Source organism: Pelodiscus sinensis, chromosome 1, assembly GCF_052426305.1.
Source record: "Pelodiscus sinensis isolate ZL-2025 chromosome 1, ASM5242630v1, whole genome shotgun sequence".
NCBI classification, from domain to species: Eukaryota; Metazoa; Chordata; order Testudines; family Trionychidae; genus Pelodiscus; species Pelodiscus sinensis.
Window position 1 is genome coordinate 110,016,025 of NC_143052.1, and position 23,173 is coordinate 110,039,197.

The 23,173-nt window shown below is 44.6% G+C and overlaps 3 protein-coding genes across 35 annotated transcripts in view; 2 read left to right on the forward strand and 1 right to left on the reverse strand.

Moving 5' to 3' along the window:
- Positions 1–14,849, forward strand: part of WNK1 (WNK lysine deficient protein kinase 1) — a 163,955-nt gene extending 149,106 nt beyond the window's left edge. For 18 of the 19 annotated variants that reach the window (XM_089775661.1, XM_089775670.1, XM_075940982.2 and 15 more), the window contains 2 exons: positions 11,454–11,641; positions 11,966–14,849. In XM_089775661.1, coding sequence (XP_089631787.1) covers positions 11,454–11,641; positions 11,966–12,280 — 503 coding nt within the window. In that variant the 3' untranslated portion in view covers positions 12,281–14,849. The remainder of the gene's footprint in view (positions 1–11,453; positions 11,642–11,965) is intronic. The other variant, XM_075940997.2, reaches the window with a different exon arrangement.
- Positions 14,850–15,236: 387 nt separating this feature from the next.
- The window catches only part of RAD52 (RAD52 DNA repair protein), a 28,274-nt gene continuing 20,337 nt past the window's right edge, over positions 15,237–23,173 (reverse strand). For 3 of the 8 annotated variants that reach the window (XM_075941163.2, XM_075941149.2, XM_075941155.2), the window contains 7 exons: positions 21,901–22,019; positions 21,727–21,802; positions 19,747–19,943; positions 18,746–18,879; positions 17,893–17,976; positions 17,059–17,298; positions 15,986–16,540 (listed from right to left, as the gene is read on the reverse strand). In XM_075941163.2, the coding sequence (XP_075797278.2) occupies positions 16,482–16,540; positions 17,059–17,298; positions 17,893–17,976; positions 18,746–18,879; positions 19,747–19,943; positions 21,727–21,802; positions 21,901–22,019 (909 nt within the window). In that variant the 3' untranslated portion in view covers positions 15,986–16,481. Of the gene's footprint in view, positions 15,606–15,985; positions 16,541–17,058; positions 17,299–17,892; positions 17,977–18,745; positions 18,880–19,746; positions 19,944–21,726; positions 21,803–21,900; positions 22,020–22,306; positions 22,375–23,173 lie in introns of those variants that run through there. The other 5 variants (XM_075941121.2, XM_014579689.4, XM_075941132.2 and 2 more) reach the window with 4 other exon arrangements.
- The window catches only part of ERC1 (ELKS/RAB6-interacting/CAST family member 1), a 512,836-nt gene continuing 511,614 nt past the window's right edge, over positions 21,952–23,173 (forward strand). For all 8 annotated transcript variants that reach the window (XM_075941054.2, XM_089775709.1, XM_075941075.2 and 5 more), the window contains exon 1: positions 21,952–22,026. The gene's annotated coding sequence lies outside the window, so the exon portion shown is untranslated. The remainder of the gene's footprint in view (positions 22,027–23,173) is intronic.

The window sequence follows — 23,173 nt, forward strand, 5'->3', positions numbered from 1 at the left end:
TTTGAGAAGCTATAATGCACATTGATCTTTTGGAACTGAGGTCAGAATGGGAGGTTTGCTAAAACATTTCTACTATTCATACAATCCCAGTATGTCCTCAGAAGACCAGACTCTATGGGAACTCTGAGAAATGTGACTAGATGGGGCACAAATCATTCTCCATCATGCAAGATGACCCAAACAATGTGGATTTCTAAGCCTCCTTCAAATGTCATCCTGTCCATTGAGTATCGTTTGGACTTTTCTGGATCTCTGGACCCAGAAAACTGGCACAATAAGACATTCTCCCTCCCCTCTGATGCTTTTCATCTTATAGCTTGGTATTTGGATGGGTGTTGAACGTAGACTATTCCTACTCTGTCGGTATTAAAAGAGGTTTACACCACTTCAGAGAGGTCACCAGAAAATGTTACTTAGCATTACAGAAACATTTCTCTGTCTGGCCTAGAAAAATCATATATCTCCATCAGACAATGGATATTTCTACTGTTTTGGACTTTGATTTTACTCTAAAGGTGAATCTTTCTTATAGCTTGCTGTGGGTTTATCTGGCAGCAGTTACTGTTTAGCTCACCAGCAGATGACGACTCTTTATCCAGCCAATAACATCCCAGTTCCTGAAGGGGCTGATCAGAATCTTTGCTCTGCTAGCAAAGAAAGATTGTGCACTTGAATCTTAGTTTAGTGCACTCACTAAACCTCCTTTGAAGCACTCATTACACATTCCATGGTTCACCTATTGATGTAGGTTGCCTTTCTCTTTGCTATCACTTTGTCCAGAAGGGTGGGTGAACTTGTGGTCTTAATGGCCAATCCTCTGTATACAATAATCTATAAGGTTTAAATCTTGCTAGAACTATATCTGAAACTTACTCCTAAAATAGTTTTGAAATGTCACAAAACCCAAAATGTCTCACTTACTTTTGTCTTTCCCTAAATCCCTGTGCCTCTAGTGAGAACAGTAGACTTCATTCACTTGACACAATCTGAGTATTGGCATTGTACCTGCAGAGAACAAAACAGGTCAGAAAGTCACCAGACTGTTCATTGCCATAGCAGAACAAGCACAAGAGCAAGCTGCATCCTCTCAGAATCTGTTGGTTGGTTCTTGGCTGTCCCTTACTCTCAGTTGGCACACCTATCTCCTCCACAGTCTGTAAAAGCTCACTGCTGGCACGCAAGGCAGCCTTAGTAACATAACTATACTAGAAGAGGTGGCCCTGCTTAATACATGCAAGGTTGTCTACATAGTTCCAGCCACACATTCTTGAGACCATGGTCCAACACTCCTCCACTGAGACATCCTTTGGGACAGCTATACCACTTCATCCTGTCTCCTCTCTGAGTATTACTTGCCCATTACGCACAGTGGAATGCACATCAGGACCAGTATTTGAAGAGGAAATGGAAGTTGTTCTTAGAGGAGTGGCCCTGTAGGTGGTCCACCTTAGGTGCTTAAGTGCTGCTGTGCCTCTAATGGGAGATTTTAGGTAGCAGTGCCCACAGTTGGTTGTGCATGTGGGGCGCCAGCGCACGACATTTGAAATGGCTACCCTGCATGCGCAGCCAACCATCTCTTCAGTTCCTTCTTTACCGCCGCCAGCTTCGGTCGCAGTTTAGCAGTTGCCCTCATTCAGGTGAGAACAGATACTTAGTGGTAATAGTTAAGACTTAGGCATTAGTAGTAGTTGTGGTGGTGGTGATGGTTGTTATTTTTATGGTAATAGTTTAAAAACAAATTTCCCCTCAATGTTATAGTGTAGTTAGGTAGCATACTTTTGCAGGGCCATCTGGCAGCAACTGCTTTTTCACTGGAACATGCCTGGCTCACCTGGTTTTAAGAGGTGTGAGAGCTGCAGGCTGTCCATTTCCATATCAGACAGACACTCGCAGTCCGCTACTTGGGTGAGAAGCACTGTACGGATGAGTGTCCTCACTGCAAAAAACTCACTTTGCGAATGAGGAAGGCCAGAGAACGCTAATTAAAAATGATTCAGCTGGAGAAGACTGCTTGTCTTGCCTCAGATCCTGAGCATATCATGCCACCCAGGCATCCATTCCCTGGAGCTGCATTGGAGAGAAGGGATCCCACCAGGTGGAGCCCAAAAGATCATGAAAGGGCTCAGGTGCCCAAAAAGAGGTCCAATTCTTCCTCAGGAACTGAGTCCTGCTCGAGGAGGTGTGCTGCTTTTTTTTTTTTTTTTTTTTTTTTTTTTTTTTGTCTCAAGTGTCTGCCTTGGCACCTACAGCATCTAAGGCGCTGGAAAAACGGGCAGCTTATGGGGCTGGCACCACAAGAGCTAACACCCAAGGAAAAGGTCTGTTCCGACTCCTCCAAGGCACCGATGGAGACTGAGCAAAAAGCCTCCATGTTGGCACTGGACAAAATGCTGTTGGTATCAGCCAGATCACTCTCACCCTCTACACCGAGAGCCACGATGTCAGCACCAACTAAACACTGCACCAGTAGTGCACACAACTACTGACACCATTGCAACCGTAGACTGCCAGCACCGGCAATGCAAGTCTCACTGGTGCCCATTCAGCTTCCCTCTCCATAGGTATCTCAGTTCACCACGGGAGCGGAATTCAGTTTCCTTGGTACGAAGAACAGCCTTGTTCGGCACCAGTGGTATCGCGAACATATCAAAGTTTAATCTTTCATCCACCCTGGCCATGGCGCTACCATTATCCAGTGATGACGATGGGCCTAGTCAGGCACACATGCCTAGACGCTCTTTGGTTAAACTCACATAGCAGTGGCAACTACCACAGTGGCTCCCACCACCCATCCCACCCAACTGGCCTTACTGGGACCAGTGTTGCCTCTAAGCTGCGTGGCAGCACAGTTTCTCAGGTGACGAATCAGCCCCACCAAGCCAGAGGCTCAGGGCTCTGTTCATGGAGCTGACTGACTGGGCAGAGCTGATTAATCACCTGTGAAGCTGTGCTGTTATGCAGCTTAGTGGGAACACTGGCTGGGACCCATGGGCAGCCTACAGAACACCAGATCACACCTGTGGGCACAACAGCCATCGCCAGGCCCCTACTGCCCAGTCTCCTCTCATTCCAGTTCATGCGGGGCTGAAGAGGACGTGGTTGTAATGGGTGATGACCAGACATCTGACTCACCCCCACGTATGCACATCTCTTTGTCTCTGGATCATACAATCATGCCCCCATTGCCAACTTCTGGGGATGATTTCAAATCTTTCCAGGCACTCAGAGTTGTGGACACATTAGAAATATCCCTGTCAGCTAAGCCTGAGACTCAGCATAAGCTGACAAACCTACTGCATGCCTCTCTACGTGGTCAACTGGCCATCTCCATGAATGAAGCCCTCATGGATCCAGCAAAAGCCATCTGGCAGACTGGCCACAATATCTCCGACCTGCAAAAGGTCAGATTGGCAGTACTATGCTGCTCCAAAACGGCTGACTTTCTATTTTCCCATCCCATCCCAAACTCCCTGGTGATGGATGCCATAAACCAGAGAGGAAAACAGCAGGCCACCTGCAGGGTCCCTTATGACAGGGACTAGAAGAGATTAGTAGGATGGGCAGGAAGGGATATACATCAGCCAGCCTCCAGCATAGAATATCTAACTATTCAGCACCCTTCACCAAATATACACACCATATATTTGATCAGCGCACATCTTTTATTGAATTTCTTCTTGATAATAAAAGGGAACAGTTTAAAGTGAACATCAGCTAGGGTGTGCAAATCTCCAGAACGGCTCTCCAGGCTGCACTAGATTCAGCGGGCATCACAGCAAGATCCCTCACGTCAGCAGATGTCATGAGATGGGCATCGTGGCTTTAGCTCTCAGGATTTCCAAGAGAAGTCTAGGCCACAGCTAAAGACTTGCCTTTCGAAGGCACCAAGCTCTTTGCTGAATTCACAAATGCCTTGCTCCACACACTAAAGGATTCATGAGCCACATTAAAGACACTTGGCATACATGTACCTGGTACGAAAAGAAAACAGGAAAGGTCATTCACTCAGAGGTACAAACTACCACTTTTCAACCAGCAACCAAGGCACTACTACAACAGGCGCTGACCATGCCAAAGCAATCGCAGGAAGGTCCCTGAGCAGACGACTGCTCAGAAACCATTAAAGTCCTGACAGGCATTTTAAAGTCCTGTTGAGGATCTGACAGCCCTAGTCTTTCCACAGCAGCAATCCAAATCCTCCACACGTTTGGCACCAGACTAGCTGCATTGTATCCAGCATGGCATACCATCACCACTAACAGGTGGGTACTGGAAATCATCGAAACTGGTTACTGCATCCCATTTTTAGTTGTACCTTCCGCACCAAACTTCCCCATTCTCCTTCAGGGGCCGTTCTAACGAACATGTGCTCATACAAAAGGCACAACATCTCCTACAGCTAGGTGCCATAGAAAATGTACCACCGGAGCACAGGGGCAAGGGATTCTACTCTCATTACTTCCTCACCACCAAGAAGACAGGAGGATGAAAACCAGTCTTAGATGTCCACAAACTCAACCACGTCGTTCAATCCCAGTGATTCAAGATAGTAACCCTTGCCGCTATCATTCCTGCCTTGGAAAAAGGAGCTTTGCTGTCTACCCTCAACTTCCAGGAAACATATTTTCATATTTTGATACACCCATCATACAGACAATTTCTATCATTTACGATAGGGCACTTACACTTTCCGTACAGAGTTCTATCCTTCAGACTCTCAAGAACTCCTTGGGTAGTCTCAAAGGTCCTGACAGTGGTTGCTGCCCAGTTTTGCAGATTGGGCATCATATTCCCATATTTGGACCACTGCCTGTTAAAAGGTCTCATCGTACGTAACACACAACAGGGCGTCAAAACCACCAGAGCCCTCTTTGACAGCCTGGAGCTCCAGATAAATCTAGCAAAATGCACACTAGCTCATATGCAGATTTCAGAATTTATAGGCGCGCACCTAGGCTGCAGGACAGCAATAGACTCCTTACCAGAACAGAGGTTGTTGGCAATCGTGGACCTTATATCCCTAGCACAGACCAGCCTGACACTGTCTTCAACTGCTAGGACACATGGCTGCAGCCATGTTTGTGGTACCACAAGCCTGCTTCCACATGAGACCGCTCCAGGCATGGTTGTGGATGGTATACAGGCCGCATGTACATTCTATAAAACAAAGTTTTACTGAACCAGGCAAGATAAAGACTTCATTCACATGATGGACTCTGCACGACAATGTGTGCAAAGTGGTCCCTTTCCAGAAACCTCCAGCATCGCTGACAATCACTATGGATGCTTTGCTACTGGGTTGGGGAGCCCACTTAGGTCACCATGTTCAGGCACAGTGGGCCCCGGAGAAGGCCAAGCAGCATATCAGCCTGGTCAAGCTAAAGGCAGTCCACAATGCTTGCATACACTTGTTTTGCAAACAAAACAGTTCAAATACTTATGGACAGTGTTACTATGATGTACGGTATCAGCTGGCGGGGAGGAGCCCATTCCTATCAGCTCTGCCGGGAAGCAGTTCACCTATCTCCCCAGCAAAGACAATGGTCTCTCAGACAATCTCAGTAAACACTTGCCACGGAATGAGTGGGAAATCGACTCATCATTGTTGACACGCCTTTTCCAGAAGTGGAGGTTCCCCATGGTGGACCTATTGGCCACCCACACGAACACTCGTTTTCCACACTATTGCTGTGGAACAAGCATAGACTCCTACTTCCTAGGGGATGTGTCCAGCATAAAGTGGGAAGCACCTCTGCTATGTACATTTCCACCTTTCCCTCTTGTCCAGTGGACAATTCTCAAAATCAAACAGGACAGGGCTAGGGTAATCTTCATAGCCCCCAGCTGGCCCCCACAAACTTGGTACCCATATCTGCTACAGATGTGCATAGTTCTTTTTTCACCAGTCCAATCCCTGCTGTCACAAGACTGGACAAATACACAATGCTGCCATCCACACACTCCATCTTTAGCCATGGATGTTAGCTGTATAGTGACAGCCTGCCTGGAAGCAGTACAGTAAGTCCTCACAAACTGCCACAGACCTACAACCAGAAAAACATATACACAAAAATGGCACCACTTTATAGTTTGGTGCTCAGAACATAACTGCACTCCAGCAGATACCAGAGTGCCTCAGATACTATGTTACCTCCTAGATTTGAACCAGATGGGTCTATCCTTAAGGTCTATCAAAGTACACCTTGCTGCCATCACAGCTCTGCATCCTCCACTACAGGGCCACTCTGCTTTTTTACTTATCCTTCCATTAAACGATTCCTACATGGCCTATACAATATGTTTCCACCATGAAAGGACCCAACACTGCATGGGACCTCAATGACATGCTCAGGGTCAGCGGCGGATCTAGGGCAGGGCGAGCGGGGCAGCTGCCCTGGGCCCTGCGCTTCAATAGGCCCCGCGCATGCGCTACTACCTGTTGGCTGTGGCCGTGGCACATGTGTGAAATTGTGCTGCCCCAGGCTCTGCGCTTCAATAGGCTCCGTGCCCTGGGCCCTGCAAAACTCTCATCCGCCCCTGCTCAGGATTATTATGGAAAAGCCCTGCGAGCCCCTAGCTGCCTGTTCCCAGCTACACCTATTGATTAAGGTAGCTTTCCTTGTTGCAATTACTTCCGCATGAAGAGTAGGTGAGCTGAGGGCCTTGATGGCAGACCTCTCCCCCATCCCCCCATATACAATTTTTCATAAGGACACCTTTGTACATACCCCAAATTTCTCCAAAAGGTACTTACATCATTCCATTGCAACGAACCCATTACTTACCCTTCTTTTCCCAAAACCCCACCGGGAAAAGATGCTGCCCACCCTGGACATCCACAGGGCAGTTTCTTTTTACTTAAAACGCATGGAACCCTTCCGCAGAACTCCACGGCTCTTCATTTCCTCTACAGAGAGATCACAAGGGTTACCCATTTCAAAACACTATCCAAATGGATTTCAGGCTGTATACACTTAGCCTATGCTATATTTCAGAAGGAGCCCCCATCATAACATACGGTCTCACTCCACAAGAGTGATGGCAGCATCAATGGCATTTCTCCCGGCCGTACCAACAGAGGATATCTGCAAGGTCACCATGTGGGCCTCATATCACACTTTCACGAAGCATTATGCCATTCAGACCTTTGCAGACTGATACACATTTTGGCCCAACAATACTCTTGGTCGCTGATTCTCATCCTCCAAAGCATCCACCACCTAGCACGACTACTCTTTGTAATCACCTAAAGTGGAGCACTTACAGAGACAATCCTTGAAGAAGGGAAGGTTACTCACCTGGTGCAGTAACTGGAGTTCCAGATGGTTGTTCCCATGGGTGACCCACCATCCACACTTCCCTCCCCTCTGCTTTGGACTCCTCTACATCTGGGTCAGAGAGGGAACTGAAGAGACGGCTGGCTACACATGTGGGATAGCTGTTTCGAATGTAATGCGCTGGCATCCTGTGTGGACAGCCGACCAAGGGCACTGCTACCTAAAATCTTCAGTCAGAGGCTCAGTAGTGCTCAAGCACCTAAGATGGTTGTCTCCATGGGTGCTCCATCTCAAACTCCAGTTACTGCACCAGGTGAATAACCTTCCCTTACTTTGGGTGCTTTGAGATGTGTGTTACCCATCTATGGCCCATACTTGTTTTCTTCCCCTCTGCTTGGGCCAGGACCTGATTTGCATCAGGGAAAGAACTTGAAAGATGGTTAGTCTGCTCAGTCCCTTATGTTCATGGTGTAGGAGAGGTAGGTTGCAGGAGCAGACCAGTGACCGCTTTTTGAACTGTGCCTCTCTTGCACTGCAAGTATCACAAGTCCCTAATGTTTATGGCTAGCCTGTTTCTGAACAGTTGTAGTTATCAGTTAGTGGTGTAGTGTTGCAGGAGTTGAAAGGGTTTCCCTTCCCACCTGTGTCCCTCTAGGGACCTTGGGGTATGCCTAAGTCCCAGGTCTTCAAATCCTGAAGGTCTTGTTTAAAATCTATGTCTAAGCAATCCCCACAACTTGTGTCTGATGCCTGGGGAAGCTCATCAGGTGGACATGTGCAAGATTTGCAAAGCTTTTAAACCACAGAAAGGATCATGACTTTTGCCCAAAGCAGCTCTTAATAAAATTTGCCCTTCAGTCTGAGAGGACCTGCTAGTGAGTGCTTCAGTGAGTAGAGCACCGGTGAGTAGTGCAACATCTTGGGTGCCGAAGAAAGTCTCGTCCTGGCATTAGTACTTTCCGCAGACCACAACATTCCAGCACTGGTCTCACTCCCCATTCAAGTCCTCCAGAACCGCCAACTTGTCATCATCGGCACTGGTGGCACCTCCTGCTTCAACTACATGGACTGTCAGAAGGCCCTGACGGGCTTCAGCCTATGGATGTCAAATAACTAATTGAAAAGTTGATGCATTTTGCATCGACTTTTCAATTTGTTGATGGGGAGATTCCACCTAGGGCTGTTGATACTCTTCAAAGGCGAAAGTGCCATGTGGCACCTGGGATGAGCTGGGGACTGATCCTGGGTTCCTATTGGTGCTGCCTCTTTGAAACACCCATGCAGCCTAACACCGGGCCCCCCGAGGCGTTTCAAAGTGGCAGCGCTGTGTGAAGCCCGGGGACTGGCCCGAGGCTTCAAGCGGCACTGCCATGTTGAAATACCCCATTTTCTCCCCTGCCCTTCCTCCCCCCTTCCCCCGATGCCTCTTTCTGACAGAGGCAGTAAGATGGGGAAGCACCTAGTTGACTAGTCCTTCATATCCCTACTTCAGCCCCAAGCATTGAAGTGTTGCGCTTTGTTTCCAAGCCCTATACTCCTGGACTTCCTGAGGATGGAACTGCTCCTCCAGCTGCACAGGGACAAGGCAAACATTATCTTGGTGGCCATGGCCTGGGCCTGTCAGCACTAGTATCCTACCCTGCTGGAGTTGTTAGTGTACGTACCCATTCTGCTACCCCTCCTCCCGGGCCTAATAATGGAGGACCATCGTCACCTCCACCACTTAGATAAAGGGAACAAAGTCCAACGGCATGGAGGCTGTGTGGCTGAACCCTATGAAACAGGCATGTTCAGATCAAGTCTGACATGTCTTTCTCAGTACTAGGAAGCTCTCCACTAGACTTAGCCAAATGGAAGCTTTTTTTCATATTGTTGCTCTCAATACAACTTCGCCCCCTTGTCCACCTCCATATCCCAGTTGCTCAAATACCTTGTGTCGCTTAAACAACACAATCTGGTGACTTCTTCACTCAAGGTGAATCTGGTGGCCATATCGGTGTTTCATCTGGGAGAAGTGGGTCACTCTGTCTTCCTGCACTCCCTGGGTGGGTGCTTCCTTAAAGGTATGGACAGGCTCTACCCACTGGTCCAGTGCCCTTTCCCTATGTGGGATCTCAGCTTGGTCCTTGCTGTGCTTATGGGACCTCCCATTGAGCCCGTGGCCATATTCTCCCTTTTCTACCTCTCATGGAAAGTAGCCTTTCTGGTAGCTATCACTTCCACGTGGTGGGTGTCAGAGCTCTGTACCCTGGTCTTGGAGCCCCCATACACTCTTTTTCATAAAGACAAGGTTCAGCTTAGACATCACCCAGCTTTCCTTCCAAAAGTAGTCTTAGGCTTCCATACCAGATAGAGATACTTTTACCTTTTTTATGCAAAGCCCCACAGAAGCTTCAGGGAGGAATAACTGCACTCCCCTGATGGCAGAAGGGCACGTCCTTCTACATTGACCACACCAAGCTTTTGTAAGTCCTTGTAGTTCTTGGCAGTGGCGTATCGCATGAAGGGCCTGCTGATATCACAGCATGTATTCAGATGTGCTATGGCGTGGCCATGGTTCCCTTTCCCCAACTGTCCTAGCACACTCCAAGTGGGCACAGATCTTCTCATCTGCTTTCCTAGCTTATGTGCCTCTTCAGGACATCTGTAAGCCGTGACATGGTGCTCAGTGCATACCTTCGCATCCTGCTATGCCATTGTGCAACAATCCAGACAGCTTATTGACTCCGACCCATCCCCCTTCATAAGGCTGATTAATCCCTGAATTGGGATTGATATGAGCAAGCACTGAAAGGCTTAAAAAAGGTTACTTGCCTTTTGTAACTGTTCTTTGAGATGTTGCTCATTTCTGTTCCATGCCCACTTTCCATCCCCTCTGTCTGAGTAGCTGGCAATAAGGAGCTGGGTGGGTAGTCATCTATAGTACACCACACTGGCACCACTCCAGTTGGCTCCACAGTCAACCCAGCAGGTATAGGGTGAAACTTTCCACTAGCTGTTGATGTGGCGCACTCATTCCTAATCAGATATGAGCAACCCATCTTTAAAAACACCAGTTACAAAAGGCGCATAATGGTTTTTTCCTCTCAGGGTTGAGGCTTATTTTATTATGTATGCAAAATGCATAGTGATGACTGCCATTCAGAAACGTAATCAAATGCAGCTGTTTATTTTGCACTTGCAAATGAGGCCTGAGGTTGGTGGAAAATACATGAGAGAGAAGAGAAGAGATGAGTGAGAAGCTCAAAATCCTTTTCACTTTGAGTAACCTTCAGTGAACTCTGCAGGAGAACTTGAAATTTGGCATTATGTGGACTACTGTAATTGTGTCAACCGTGTGAATAGTTTCTCCATATATGCTCTAGCTGCTCCCCATTCTCTTGCACTGAACTAAATTTGCTGTTTTCCCATGAAATACTTGCTGCTCTGAATGGTGACTCTGATCAGTGGCAAAAAAGATTTCCAGGAACTCAGCACAAAGTTTTTTTTTTTTTTTTTTTTTTTTTTTTTTTTTTTTTTTTTTGAAATGCAGACTGCCCTGCTTACTGCAGTTGTTGCCAGATGGATATACTAGGGATCAGTGTGCTCTGTCCCCTTGGACATGAGTCATTTAGTTGAGTGCAACAGTGTCTGCCTCTCATCCAGATACTCTCTTCACCTAATCTGGGTTCCTGAGGCATTCTGCACCCTGTAGAGCGGAGTTCCTTGGGTTACAGAGCAGCTAGCTCTGCTGACTACTGCTTCTTACTCAGCCGTCTGTTATGTGCGCAGAGTTGAAAAGGAATTGTGTTCAAACAGTAGCTGCTACATACTTTTTAAAAAAGTGGGATGTGAGGGGAAATAGGCAGCTGTTCATCACAATTACTGCCACTTAATATGAAACCTAATCTTTCCTCCCTCGCTGTCAAAGAGGAGCCTGACATGTAGAAATTGAGTGGCTACTGCCCAACTGCTACTTTGCAGCCCTTCTCGGAAAACAAACACATTTACAAAATACCTTTAATCTGAGAAAATGGCAAAATAAGCCCCTGTAAATTCCCCTTCCAACATGTCCTAGAATCAAAATGTACAATTCATGTGCATGGCTTTTTAACTCTTGCTTTGTACTATTCCACTGTTGCCATGGTAAATGGTAAGCTGGCTTTTGATTGTTTTTGTTGTCTTTGTGATTTCTAGGGACCAGCAGCACCAACACAGTTGGTGGGACTGTGAACAGCCAGGCACCCCAGTCTCAGCCTCCTGCCATAACCTCCAGCCGGAAAGGGACTTTTACAGATGATCTGCACAAGTTGGTAGACAACTGGGCCCGTGATGCCATGAACCTCTCTGGCAAAAGAGGTGGCAAGGGGCATAGCAACTATGAGGTAAGAGATTTCTCCCTTTATTTCCCCCTTACATATGCGTGGAAGGAGAGCTGCCCATGCTAACTTATTGGCTTTATCAAGATGCACCTGCAAAGAAGAATTTCCATGTAGTCAAGCCAAAATAGTGCTGTAGGAAGGAATGAGCCATAGCTCTCATGCAGAGGGCTCCTGCCTCCTGTTCTCTCCAGCACTAGAGAAAGGAGAATCAGGATGTCTTTGAGAAGTACCTGTTTAATGCAGTTACATGGAAGGGTCTGTGGATGGAGGGGAACTGCTTCCACCACACTTAAATAACTTCTCTTTTGGGGCTGGGTTTTCTTTCAGGGCCCTGGAATGGCAAGAAAGTTCTCAGCACCAGGCCAGCTATGTATTTCTATGACATCCTCCCTGGGTGCTACGCCTATCTCTGCAGCATCAGCTACCTCTCTAGGTCACTTCACAAAGGCCATGTGCCCTCCACAGCAGTACGGTTACCCAACAGCACCCTTTGCCACTCCCTGGAGTGGTCCAGGTGGTCCAGCACAGCAACCCCTTGGTCAATTCCAGCCTGTAGGAGCTGCCTCTTTGCAAAGTTTCAACATCAGCAGCTTGCAGAAATCCATCAGCAACCCCCCAGGCTCCAATCTGCGGACCACTTAGCCAGACTCAGAGACTATGCTGGGTAGAACTTGGGACAGGAGATGGGGAGGGAGTTAGGGCCCTGTATCAACTACTATTGCTGCACTGAACTGGCTATTTCTGCCAGAAGGGGAATGAGCTTCCCTATTCCAACCATTGCTGTCAGCTCTCAGTAAGGAGAGTTCCCCATTTCTGAAGGGGGGAGGAGGGTGATAAGTATAAACACTCCTGTTCTTGTATAAGATGAGCAATGAAGATAGAAGTCAATGTGACCTCACTGTAAAAGTACTTCAGTTTGAGTCTGAATCCACACATGCTGAGATAGGAAAGTTTAGTCCTAGCATGAGGCTGTAACACACTTCTCATCTCCTTGAAGAATGAAGGCCAGGAGAGAAGCTGTCCAAATCTCCCTCCTCTCCCCCAAACAATCATCTTTACCTCCTGAGTGGTAGGGCACACAAATGGACTTGCAGTGCAGCCCATGCTTGAGATAGGTCATTACTGCTTTAAATAAAAAGATATATTAACAGCTTTGACTGCAGCATTAGAGCAATTTAAATTGTTTAAAAATGAATTTAAAAAAGTTCCCTGCGGACATGTACTTACCATCAGTTTTGATGTGGAAACACTGTGATATATAAATGTTGTTGGACAACAGTTTAAAATGAGTGGAAAATAGAGGGTTAAAAAAAGTTAAAAAGAAAAAATGGAAAAAAAGCTAGCTATATCCTATACTTATTGGAGACACTTTAACTTTTTCCTTTGTATTTTCATTGTATTAGATAAATGTGAATGTAAAATTGTATAAATTAATGTACTTGAATACTTGTCTGTTCTCCCAGTATGCTTGCTGGATATTTTAGTGCCTTGGACTTTTATTGCTTCTGCAGTTAGCATTGCTTTCTCAGCAGGTCCCAGCTGGTCAAAGGGCAAGTTAAGGGGAAGAATGGACTATTTTGTACCTAGTGACTGGGATACCAAAGGGTTAACAATTTGGATCTTTATACATACATATGTCATACTGTAACTTTGGGTAGGTGTTGGAGGAGGGAGAGCTATTGTAGGTTGGAAAAGTGTTTTGGGTGATGGGGAAACCAGTCCGTGTTGACGGATTTAAAAGTTGATGGCACAATGCTGGTGTAACACAGCGTGATAGGCAGGAGAAGTGATGGAGGGGAAAGAGGAAGCTCAATTGAAACTAACAAACACTGCCTAGAGCCTTAGGAGGCCTGAATCAGAACAAAGAATGGGAAGGAAGTGCATATTTTGGAAAAGTTTAACTTTAATGGTGTTTTGACTATTAAAAACTGTGATATGGAAAGTGGCTAGGTGAGGGTGTGTATGGAGGTGAAGCTATTACCCTGAGGGGATGGGTTATCTGCTGGGATTGCTTTTCTTACCTTTTTTTATTCATTCGTGCTAGGAGTAGACTTTCCTGGTGCGACGTCCATTGCCGGCAATGGATGCACTTGAAATAGCCGGCATCAAGGAATTCCCTCTGTCAAGCATGAAGAGGACTTATGATTTGTTCACTCTAAAGAATTCAAACTGGTACCAGGACCATAACTAAGTGTGCCATCTTTTAGTAATTGTATTGTACCTTCTATTTCTCAACTCATTTTCCCTTTTTCATACTGAAAAATACTGGTTCCCTGTTCAATGTAATACTGCAACCAACCAGTATTATTCTGTAGTGCTGCAACAAGCTGTGAAGGTCAAAGTACTGCTTTCTAGTACATGGGAGTAGCTCAGTGGTGTCCTGAAAATCTTCCCTGAATTTTCTGAGAGCACCGCTCCCTTCTTGGGGGTCTTATTTGTGAATTTATACTTTGTGGATGTTTTGCTCTTATCTCTAAAAACGAATGCACAAGATCTGTTTCTTTCCCTTCACCTGGTTTTGATGTTTATGGCAGCTTTGTCAGCCAGGATATTATTGGTAGTATACAAGTTGGAAATGAAGAGTCTGTGGGTAGATGCTATTGGCAAGGTGGCTGGGCTCAAACAGTTGCTCAATTTTTTTTTTTTAAATTCTTGGTAAGTAACACAGGCTGTGTAGAATACCAGAATGAGAGAAAAGGATTCATGTTGTATACATGTGGTTGGAAGAGGAGAAAATGTCTGGGCTGGTAAAAATGAATCAGAAAGCCTTAGTTTTCTGGTTAAAATTGACTGGTGAGGAGGTTCCTGAATACACCAAGTATGGGTAGGAAAAACAGTGCCCTATGTAATTATATAGTTTAAGCAGTAACAGGAGTGGGGCAACACTTTGTGGTAGAAGAACTGATTGGCTGAGTGCAGCACATGGTTGTTAAATTACTTTGATTTAGTAAGTTTGAGGTTGGTTTTCACTTAACGTTATGCAAGAAGTGGTTTTATTTACCATTGATTTCCCTCCTGTGGATGAAATAACTGAAGTCTAGAGGAATAAACTAATGCTACTGAACTGTTAAATTATTTTGTTAATATTACACTTTGAGTACCTTTTTTCCACAAAATCTGTTTCTGAATTGCAAATATTTTCTTTACATTATTTAACAATGTACACTGTAAAAAACAAAAAACCCACACCAATAAAATGAATTCAAACTTTGGGCTTCCCTGGCCATAGTTAATTGTATGTTTTGCACTAAATCCAGGCATTGCGCTTCTTGTACGATTGCGCTTTGTGCTGCCATTTGTTACCTTTGTAGAATATTTAATGAAATCATTTAAATAAACCAAACCTGCTTTTGTTGAACTGTGGGTTTTCATTTTCAGCTGGTTCTACTTCCCTTCCTCTTGGACCCAGGAGTATTTAATTGCAGATGAGCAGTTTGCCACCAGGAAATACTGAAACCCACACTTTAAAAACCCCAAACCTCTCAAAAGCAGTTTTCAATAACAATACTATCTGTTTAACAAACTTAACACGCTCCAAATAATATAGAACAATAAGGAACAAAAATTAGATGACCATTTCCACAAAATCTGAGTAAACTTAGGCAGTAAAGACACATGTATTTATTTTACACGCAGAAATGAGAATCTGTCTCCTGGTTGAATTTTCTTAGGTTACACTCATTCGTAACTCTTGATTTCTCAGTTTGCAATAAATTGGATGAAGGTTGATCCTCTCTTCTGCTAACATCTGTGGTCCAGCATGATTTTAGTTGCATAGTTGTCCACTTACCACATGGGTGAGACCAAGTTTCCCTGCAGTCCCATAAAGTTAGTTTACCAACTTTTTCTGTGCTGTTTCCTAAATGTCTTTTAAGAGACCAGTAAGTAGAGGAAGTATTGGTAATGCTGCTGGACAATGTGGACCTCTGTAGTTCAGCAAATTCTCTGGCTGGGCACTGGTCAGGGCCTGAGGGTGCAGGACGAGAGGTTCAGCTTGTACTAGCTAACTTGTAAAGGTTTTAAACCACTTATTCTAAACTTTTTGCTGTCCCTGCTGCCCACCTTTATCCGTGATCTCATCTGTCCCATATTGATAGTCTGTCTTCAAATGATTACTGTTTACATATAATGATTCTCTGATCACAGTTGATTTTAGAATTACAAAGTGGGAGTTGGCAATGTCTGGTTAGTGATTTTCAGTTCATCACTTGTAAGGTTATGGTACAAACCTGCTGCTTTCTTCAGGAAGATAGTGAACATTTACTTGAGTTGCATTAAACCATAATGTTATGATACTAGGAATGTGTTCAAGTGACTGTTCTATCTTAAGACAAGTGACCCCTCACATAGTTACAAATAAGATTTATTCACATTTTCCAAAATGTAGTATAAAAACACAAGCTGCTAAAAACTCTTCAGTCAACTGTAGTCCTTTAGAATGCATTCAGCGGAGAATTGTGTATAAATCTCCATTCAAATAATTCTTTCCAGGAGCTGATCTTAACGAATGCTATCCACCTTAAAGGAAACTACTTCTGTGATGAGATACAAAAGTAGAAGGGCATCCTTCACTTATCAGTAGGGAATCAAGTCATGCCAAAGGAATTAAAATCACAAATCTTTGGTGATCTATAACAAGCCCTGGCACTGGGAAGGCTTCATATACCTGAACCACTTTAACCACAAGACGGGCACCACATATATTAAAATGGGCTAAAGTTAAGTAAAAAAATTGACTATTTCTGTAATCAACAATGCATGAGACAAACAAGAGAAAATCTAGTAGAGCCATGTAAGACTGAAATGATTCAGAGGAAACTAGTATACTTCAGATGCTGTCCTGTTAAGAGGGTTCCAGTTTCCTTTTCTTCATGCCTTGAGTCCTCCTGAATGGACTGCATTCTGCAGAGCAAGACAATAGGGTTTTAGTAAGAAAATTATTCTGCCTTTCTCTTATGCCAAAACTCGACCATGTTTTTGCCAGTGCTTTTATGGGCATACTGGACAGCCACGTTCCCCTTCTGGTGAGATCCATCTCCCATTTTAATCAAGTAGCTTAAGTCTTAAGTGAGGTAGATTTACTTTTGCTTTTACCAGAATTTGAACATAAAAACAGCCATTCTAAAACTTAAGATTGAAAGAAGAAGTGCTAGCTGGCATTTGAAAGGGTAAAGCAGTCAGTAGGGGAGGACAGCCATGGATGTAGGTGAGACTGTTAAACTGAATTCCACAGCAGGACACTTGCTAGAACTTGCTCAAAGTTCATAAACTTAATTATGGACCTTATTCAATTTCACATGTGACTCTAGCACTATGCATGCTCACCTTTACTTACTGCCTTCTAAAAGTAGTCAGCTGCTTCCTTCTGCCCATTCCTCATCATAGCTACATTTATATTCCCTTTCTTTCATCATACTTACCTGGTACACCTTGGTTGGAAGAGTGGCTGCTAGGCCTGTGGCCAGGGGACTCATGCCATTGTGTAGCTCTCTCATGTGGTTTGTTAGGGTTTTTTGTTTGCGGAGTCTTGCTGCGTGTTGTCATGTGATAGTGTCCAAGAGGTGTTGTAGGAGCCTGGATTGAGACAGTTGCTCTTTTGTGGCTCTCAGTATCACTAAGATCAGTGGTCTCCAGAGGAATGTCCCACAATTCAGGGTCATCTGGAACAATTCAGAGACAGAAAGAAGACAACATTGTGACATTACAGAGCAGTGTAGCCCTAGTGTCAGCCCTCACTTGATGGCCCCAGAGCAGTAAAACTATAATGGAGTTTGTCGATACAAGAACAAAGGGAACTAAAGTTAAAGTGTAAAAATAGTGCACAAGTGAAGCTAAGACTTCAGGGATTCTGTGTGGTTACTAGAGAGAGTAAGGTTGAATAAAGTGCAACTGCACTTGGCTTTCATGTACAGGCTAAAGCATACAGGTGCAGCCTCAGACACTTCTTGCTGACAAGAATGTGAGCTCACATGTATATACACCAAGACCAGAATCTCTCAACTTCACTGGCTACAATAAAAGGTTCCTATAGGCAGGTTCCCCTCTAGTTGTAGGGTGCTTTAAACACCTACTGATGGAAGGGTGGGGCCCTGAATCCATTCACACCTCTGTCCAGGTCTCCTCTCTTCCCCCTCTACAGGTTATTGTTGCCACTATTGCTCAAGTGAGAATTGGGTCTATGCAACTCCCCCCTCATTCCTAAATCCTGCCTTTGAGCTAACAGTCTGCCAGCATTCAGCTGCCACTTTTCTGACCTTCAAAGAACTCTTCTTCAGTGGTCGGTCCCTGGTGCGCTGCTGCTGGAGTGCTATGCTTCATCAGTGACTGAAGAGATGCTTCTAGGCACAGGTAAAGAAGAACTATTAGTGCCACAAAGGCAAAAGACACTACCTGATGCCCCTATGGGGGAAGGAATTCAGGTAATTTCAGAAAGATACTAACTGTCCTACATCCACTTCTTGCCACTCACTAGAAATGGGGGTGTGGAGGGCAAGACACGAAATGATATCTGGTAAGGCCTACTATGCGCAATGAAAATATCCAAAAATTTCTTGAACTGTAAGCAGAGGTTTGGTTTTCTCAATATTCCCAGTTGGTACTCTATAGCAGCACTGGCTAAGCCTTTCCTAAGAGAACATAATGGCAATTTTGATCATGTCTTGTTTGAATCCACAGCCGTGACCTATAGGGAACAAGTATGACTTGAGATTTCTTTTTATAAGCTTTCTTCAGTCAAACAAGTGGTGGTAAAATTAGGCAGCTGAACAGTTTAACCTTGTAGGTCCTGACTCCAGCCTAACTCACGGGTAAGGGTGGGTTGTGACTACTCCAGCACCTTGGTCAGGGCTGTTGGTCAGGAACCAGAGAGGAAAAAAGCACACCCCTGATGGACATAAATTACACTGACAAGTGGCTGTGATCAATGCTATCCCTGCTTGGGCATAGTTTAATTATGCAAAGGGGAGAGGTGTCTCTCACTTGCATACTGTAGGTCCATGAGAGCCCTTACTGCAAAGCACCTGCTGTGGCAGACCTGTGCTGCTGTAATGTTTAATGTAGATATAGTCCCGGTTGTTAGACTAGCAGATTAACAGTGGCCTGCCCTACCCTGTTTGCTGATGGGATTGGCTACTGCCATCTGATGTTTTTTTTCCATTTGCTCCCGGAACTGCTGCTGAAGTTGCTTCTGCCGTAACTTGCGCTGGTAAGTGGCATCGCTCCCGCAGGCTAAGATGCTACTTCTGCTCCAAGAAATAAACACACAGTCAGATGGCACTTCAGCTATAATTACACAGTAGGAAGGGGGAAGTTTATACCAATAGCATGCTAGGGAAAATCCAGCTATGATAGATGGTTCTTCTATCACACTTTCCAACCAAAGCTGCTCCCCGAACTCCCAACATGCTTTACAAGCATTATCTATTTACAACTTCAGGGTTGTCAGGGAGGCTTAAGTATTACCATTTCTAGCAAGCACAGGACTAGGACCTGTCCAAGTTTATACAGGAAATCTGTGGCTGAAACCCTGCTCTTGTGCCTGAACCATATACACAAACCTGACCCAAACTCGAGTAGCAGAGTATTTTGAATTACATATAAGACAACATTTATCACTTCTTGTTGCAGGCTCTGGAATGGGAGGAGCTCAAGCCAATGCAAATATTGCATATACAGTTATGTGAACTGACTATGACACCTGCTATGGTGCCCAAGCAGAAGTAGAGCGCTAACCACCTCACTCAAGAGTTACAGCCTTGGAACCTCATGGTTCTGTTCCTGCCTGATAAGGAGCTGCCTGACTCCTGTATTCTCTGGCTCAGAGCCACAGTACTGTGCACCTTATAAAGTAGCTCTTAGGACTGAATGCCTCCTAAAAGCTCCTGGAGGAATGTGGGGTATAATAGCTATGGATCAAATATAGGGTTGGGTATTGTCTGAATTAAAAGAACCAGCCTTCCACTTAACGTGGCTCATATATGCTCTGGTCACTAGAGTGATATGGAATTTTGGGAGTAAATGGAGGAATTTGTACATTTTAAGCACAAGGTGACCAGAACTGGGGAGGGGTGCTCATTTATAGTACAAAGTTAAACAGATTAAACACTCACCTGGAGCTATTTTGCTGCTCCTGTTCCGTTGTGCTTGAAGAAGCTGTCTCCTGGCCCTGTTTGTGTGGGGACACGCTCTCACAGTGCTGGGGTTGCCCTGCACTATGTTTCTGCAGACAGCTACTGTATCTTGCCTTCTCTATTGCAGGCTCAAAATCTTGCCTTTTTGCTTTTGTGAAATCCAACTCAGGAGGCAGCTAATACAGGAAAAAATTGTAATTCATTGACCAATTCTCCCCGCCCCATTAACTCTAAAGTCACAGACACTCAAAGCATCTTACAACAATATTTCATGTTTTGTGTCCCCCTCTCTAGCAGTTCTTAAACCAGTATCTGGGCCGCTTTTGTCCTTAAAGGATTGGTTTGGTTCTGTATTCTGAAAGGAGTTAGTGGTTGTTTGCAGACCACTATCATTGGCAGTGTTAGTGAATGTTTATTGGCTAGCCTCTATACCAACACACAATAGAATATTTAAATATAGAAGTAATAGAATCTGGACAATCCCACAACAGGGAGGTAGGTAGGTAAGGGAGTAAAAAAAAAAAAAATCACACTTTAAATTTATAGATGTGTACACAGACATGTGTTAGAGCTGGGCAGACCATTTTCTTCCCTTCAAATGCAGGAGTGGAATCATATATTCCACCCTTTAACTGAGCACATATTGAGGGAAGCTAGATAGAACAATATAAAGTGGTGTCAGAGGGATCTCTCTCACCCACATACAACTGGGGAGTTTGCAGTGTCCATATTAATTCCACAGGAAGCTGCAATACTGTGCTTCAGCCACCATTGGTACTGACTGAGATAATAAATCAGCACCTCCAAGCCCACCCACCTGATTCCAATATGGCATTCTCTATCTATCAGGTACTGATAGCTGCTCCTCCTGGATCCTTCCCTTAGGTCAGCACTCCCAGGGCTCTACATCTGCATATAAGACTCTCTGGTAAACTGGAACTAAAGTCTATGGCAAGCTGTTCTAATTTCTGTAGCATACTAGATATTCTGTGGTGGCTTCCAAATATATCAAAGTGGAGGGGTTTCATTATAGCAAATATGATAACGAATAGTCAGTACAGGAGACCAATGAAGTGTTTTTTATATTACATTCAGCACATTTTTCTTAGCCCCTAAATTTTCAGTTCTCTGTATGCTGAAGATTTCTGCAATGCAGTACTGTTAGAGGAGAGCTGAAACTTTCAACAGCTGTGCAGGGGGAAAAGTAGTGGCTGGCAGCACTTCTTTTAGACTAGAGCTCCCACTGTTGTTTACAAATAGTGAAAGCGGACTGGGGGCAGTTGCTGTGGGATGCTATCTGAAAATTTTCTAGTTTAAAAGAAGCTCTACTGTACATAGCACAGTACAATATTTCAAGTAACATGTTTTGATGTGGCACTGGAATTAGTTCATCCCTATCTATAATAGTATTTATTTAAACTATTACCAACAAGGGTGCAGCTGGACCCACTAGCAGTAAAGATACAGAATGGGCTGGTGCTCAGAAACTATAGTGATTGGAATGAGATGGGAATCTGACAAGAAGAGAGTAAACAAGACCCCTGGAAAGAGAAACAATGGGTTTAAGTTTCAGAATTGTATAATTTTGATGAGCTATTGGGAAAAATATTTTACAAAGAATAGTCAAATAACTAGCAGCCAAGGAAGATTGTGGAATCATTGCCACTAGACACATTCATGGTTTCCATCCCTTTCAAAACATGAATTGAACCAGTGACCTACCAATCATTCCAAATTGATGTAGTTTCCTTCTTTGAGTTACCAGCATAGTGGATAGGTAGAAAGCAGTAGATACAATATATCTAGACTTTAAGACTTGAGCCAGTCACACACTACATTCTTATAATCAAACTAGGGAAATACTGTCTAGATGATGTGGGTATACAACTAGGAACAAGGAGGTTCCTGGCAAACTAAATTACTCTGCTTTCCCCTTCTCCAAAGTCCCACATACTGCACCTGACGAGGAAGTTTATTCACTGATCGCAGGTAATCTTTGTCCAGGATGCAGTTCCCAAGAGCATTTCCAAAGCACCTGAGGGACAAGAGAGCCTGCCATGACTGAGAATTTCGTATTGTATTCTTATGCCATCTTTTGAAAATGAGCAAGAAATGTTCAGGTTCTCCACTTACTTTAGTGCCCTCTTTAGCCCATCTGTCACTGCTTCTTTCCTTGCCTTTTCTAGGGACAATGCCTTGGACTTCAGGCCCTCACTCACTCCATAACCCACGTCTTCATGGTATGACCCATCCTGAGAGGTGAGTTAAAAAAAATGAAGGAATCAATACTGGAACTTTTGCTTTTAGACAGCTGATTAAAATACTACATCTCTCGTTTGTGGACTATATGTATTAAGTGGCTTGGAATGTATTCTCTAGTAAGTTCAGCTTTCCAGGGGCCCATAGGATTGTCTGGTTTGACACAATACTATGGTGTGTTGCAGTTCAGCTCCACACACACAGTAATACTGTCATTCATGGTACTTAATCAACTAGCAGTTCACCAGCAGATGGAGCAAACAAAATCACATCCATTTACCTTGAGTTGGACTTTTACAAATGCACAAACTCCTACATAGAATTTGCCATTGTTGAGATCAACAAAATCTGGGGAGAAGAGGAAGGAGATGGAGTTACAACAGAGATCCAAACAGTGTATCTGTCAGGGATGGTGTAGACGGAGCTTGGTCCTGCCTTGAGGGCGGGGGGCTGGACTCGATGACCTCTCGAGGTCCCTTCCAGTCCTATTATTCTATGATTATGGGGTGAAATTTCTACCTCATGCTCATATTCCTAAGAAGCTTCAGAATTAAACCTGGTCTATACATAACATTTAGATCAAACTCATGTGCCAGGATAAACTTTCACTGCTGAGTCTTCCACATCAGCTACCATGCTTGATCCACCATTTATATTACAACCCACAACAAAAGTAGATCTTTGGCAACAAAATACCACACCAAGTATTGGACTTTCCACTTGAAGGGATATGGGGCCATACCTTCCTTCCTTGTCTCTTAGATACCAAGTGCCCTGAGGAAATGAAGTCAGCATTTGCATGCATGATCATGATGGCTCCAGCATGGATGAGGCAGTGCAGTGACGGAATGAGCCAAGCTTTTTGTGGGGGTGGGTGGGGAGGGGAGTCACTCCCTGCTCCCCCAGGTCTCTATCAATTCCTCCACTACCACCCCCCTTCCTCCTAACATTAAAGAGGTCCCTGTCTCCTGCAGCTGCTCTCCCTCCATTTCTCCATTGTTGGGACTGAAAATTCTAATTCCCTGAAGGAGCATGGGGTATGTTGTGCATTCACATAAACAGGAATTTTGGTTAACTCAAATGTGGATAAAAACAAACTTTATCTGTACAAAATATGATAGAAAAATAGGAAAATAAACTGCAGGGC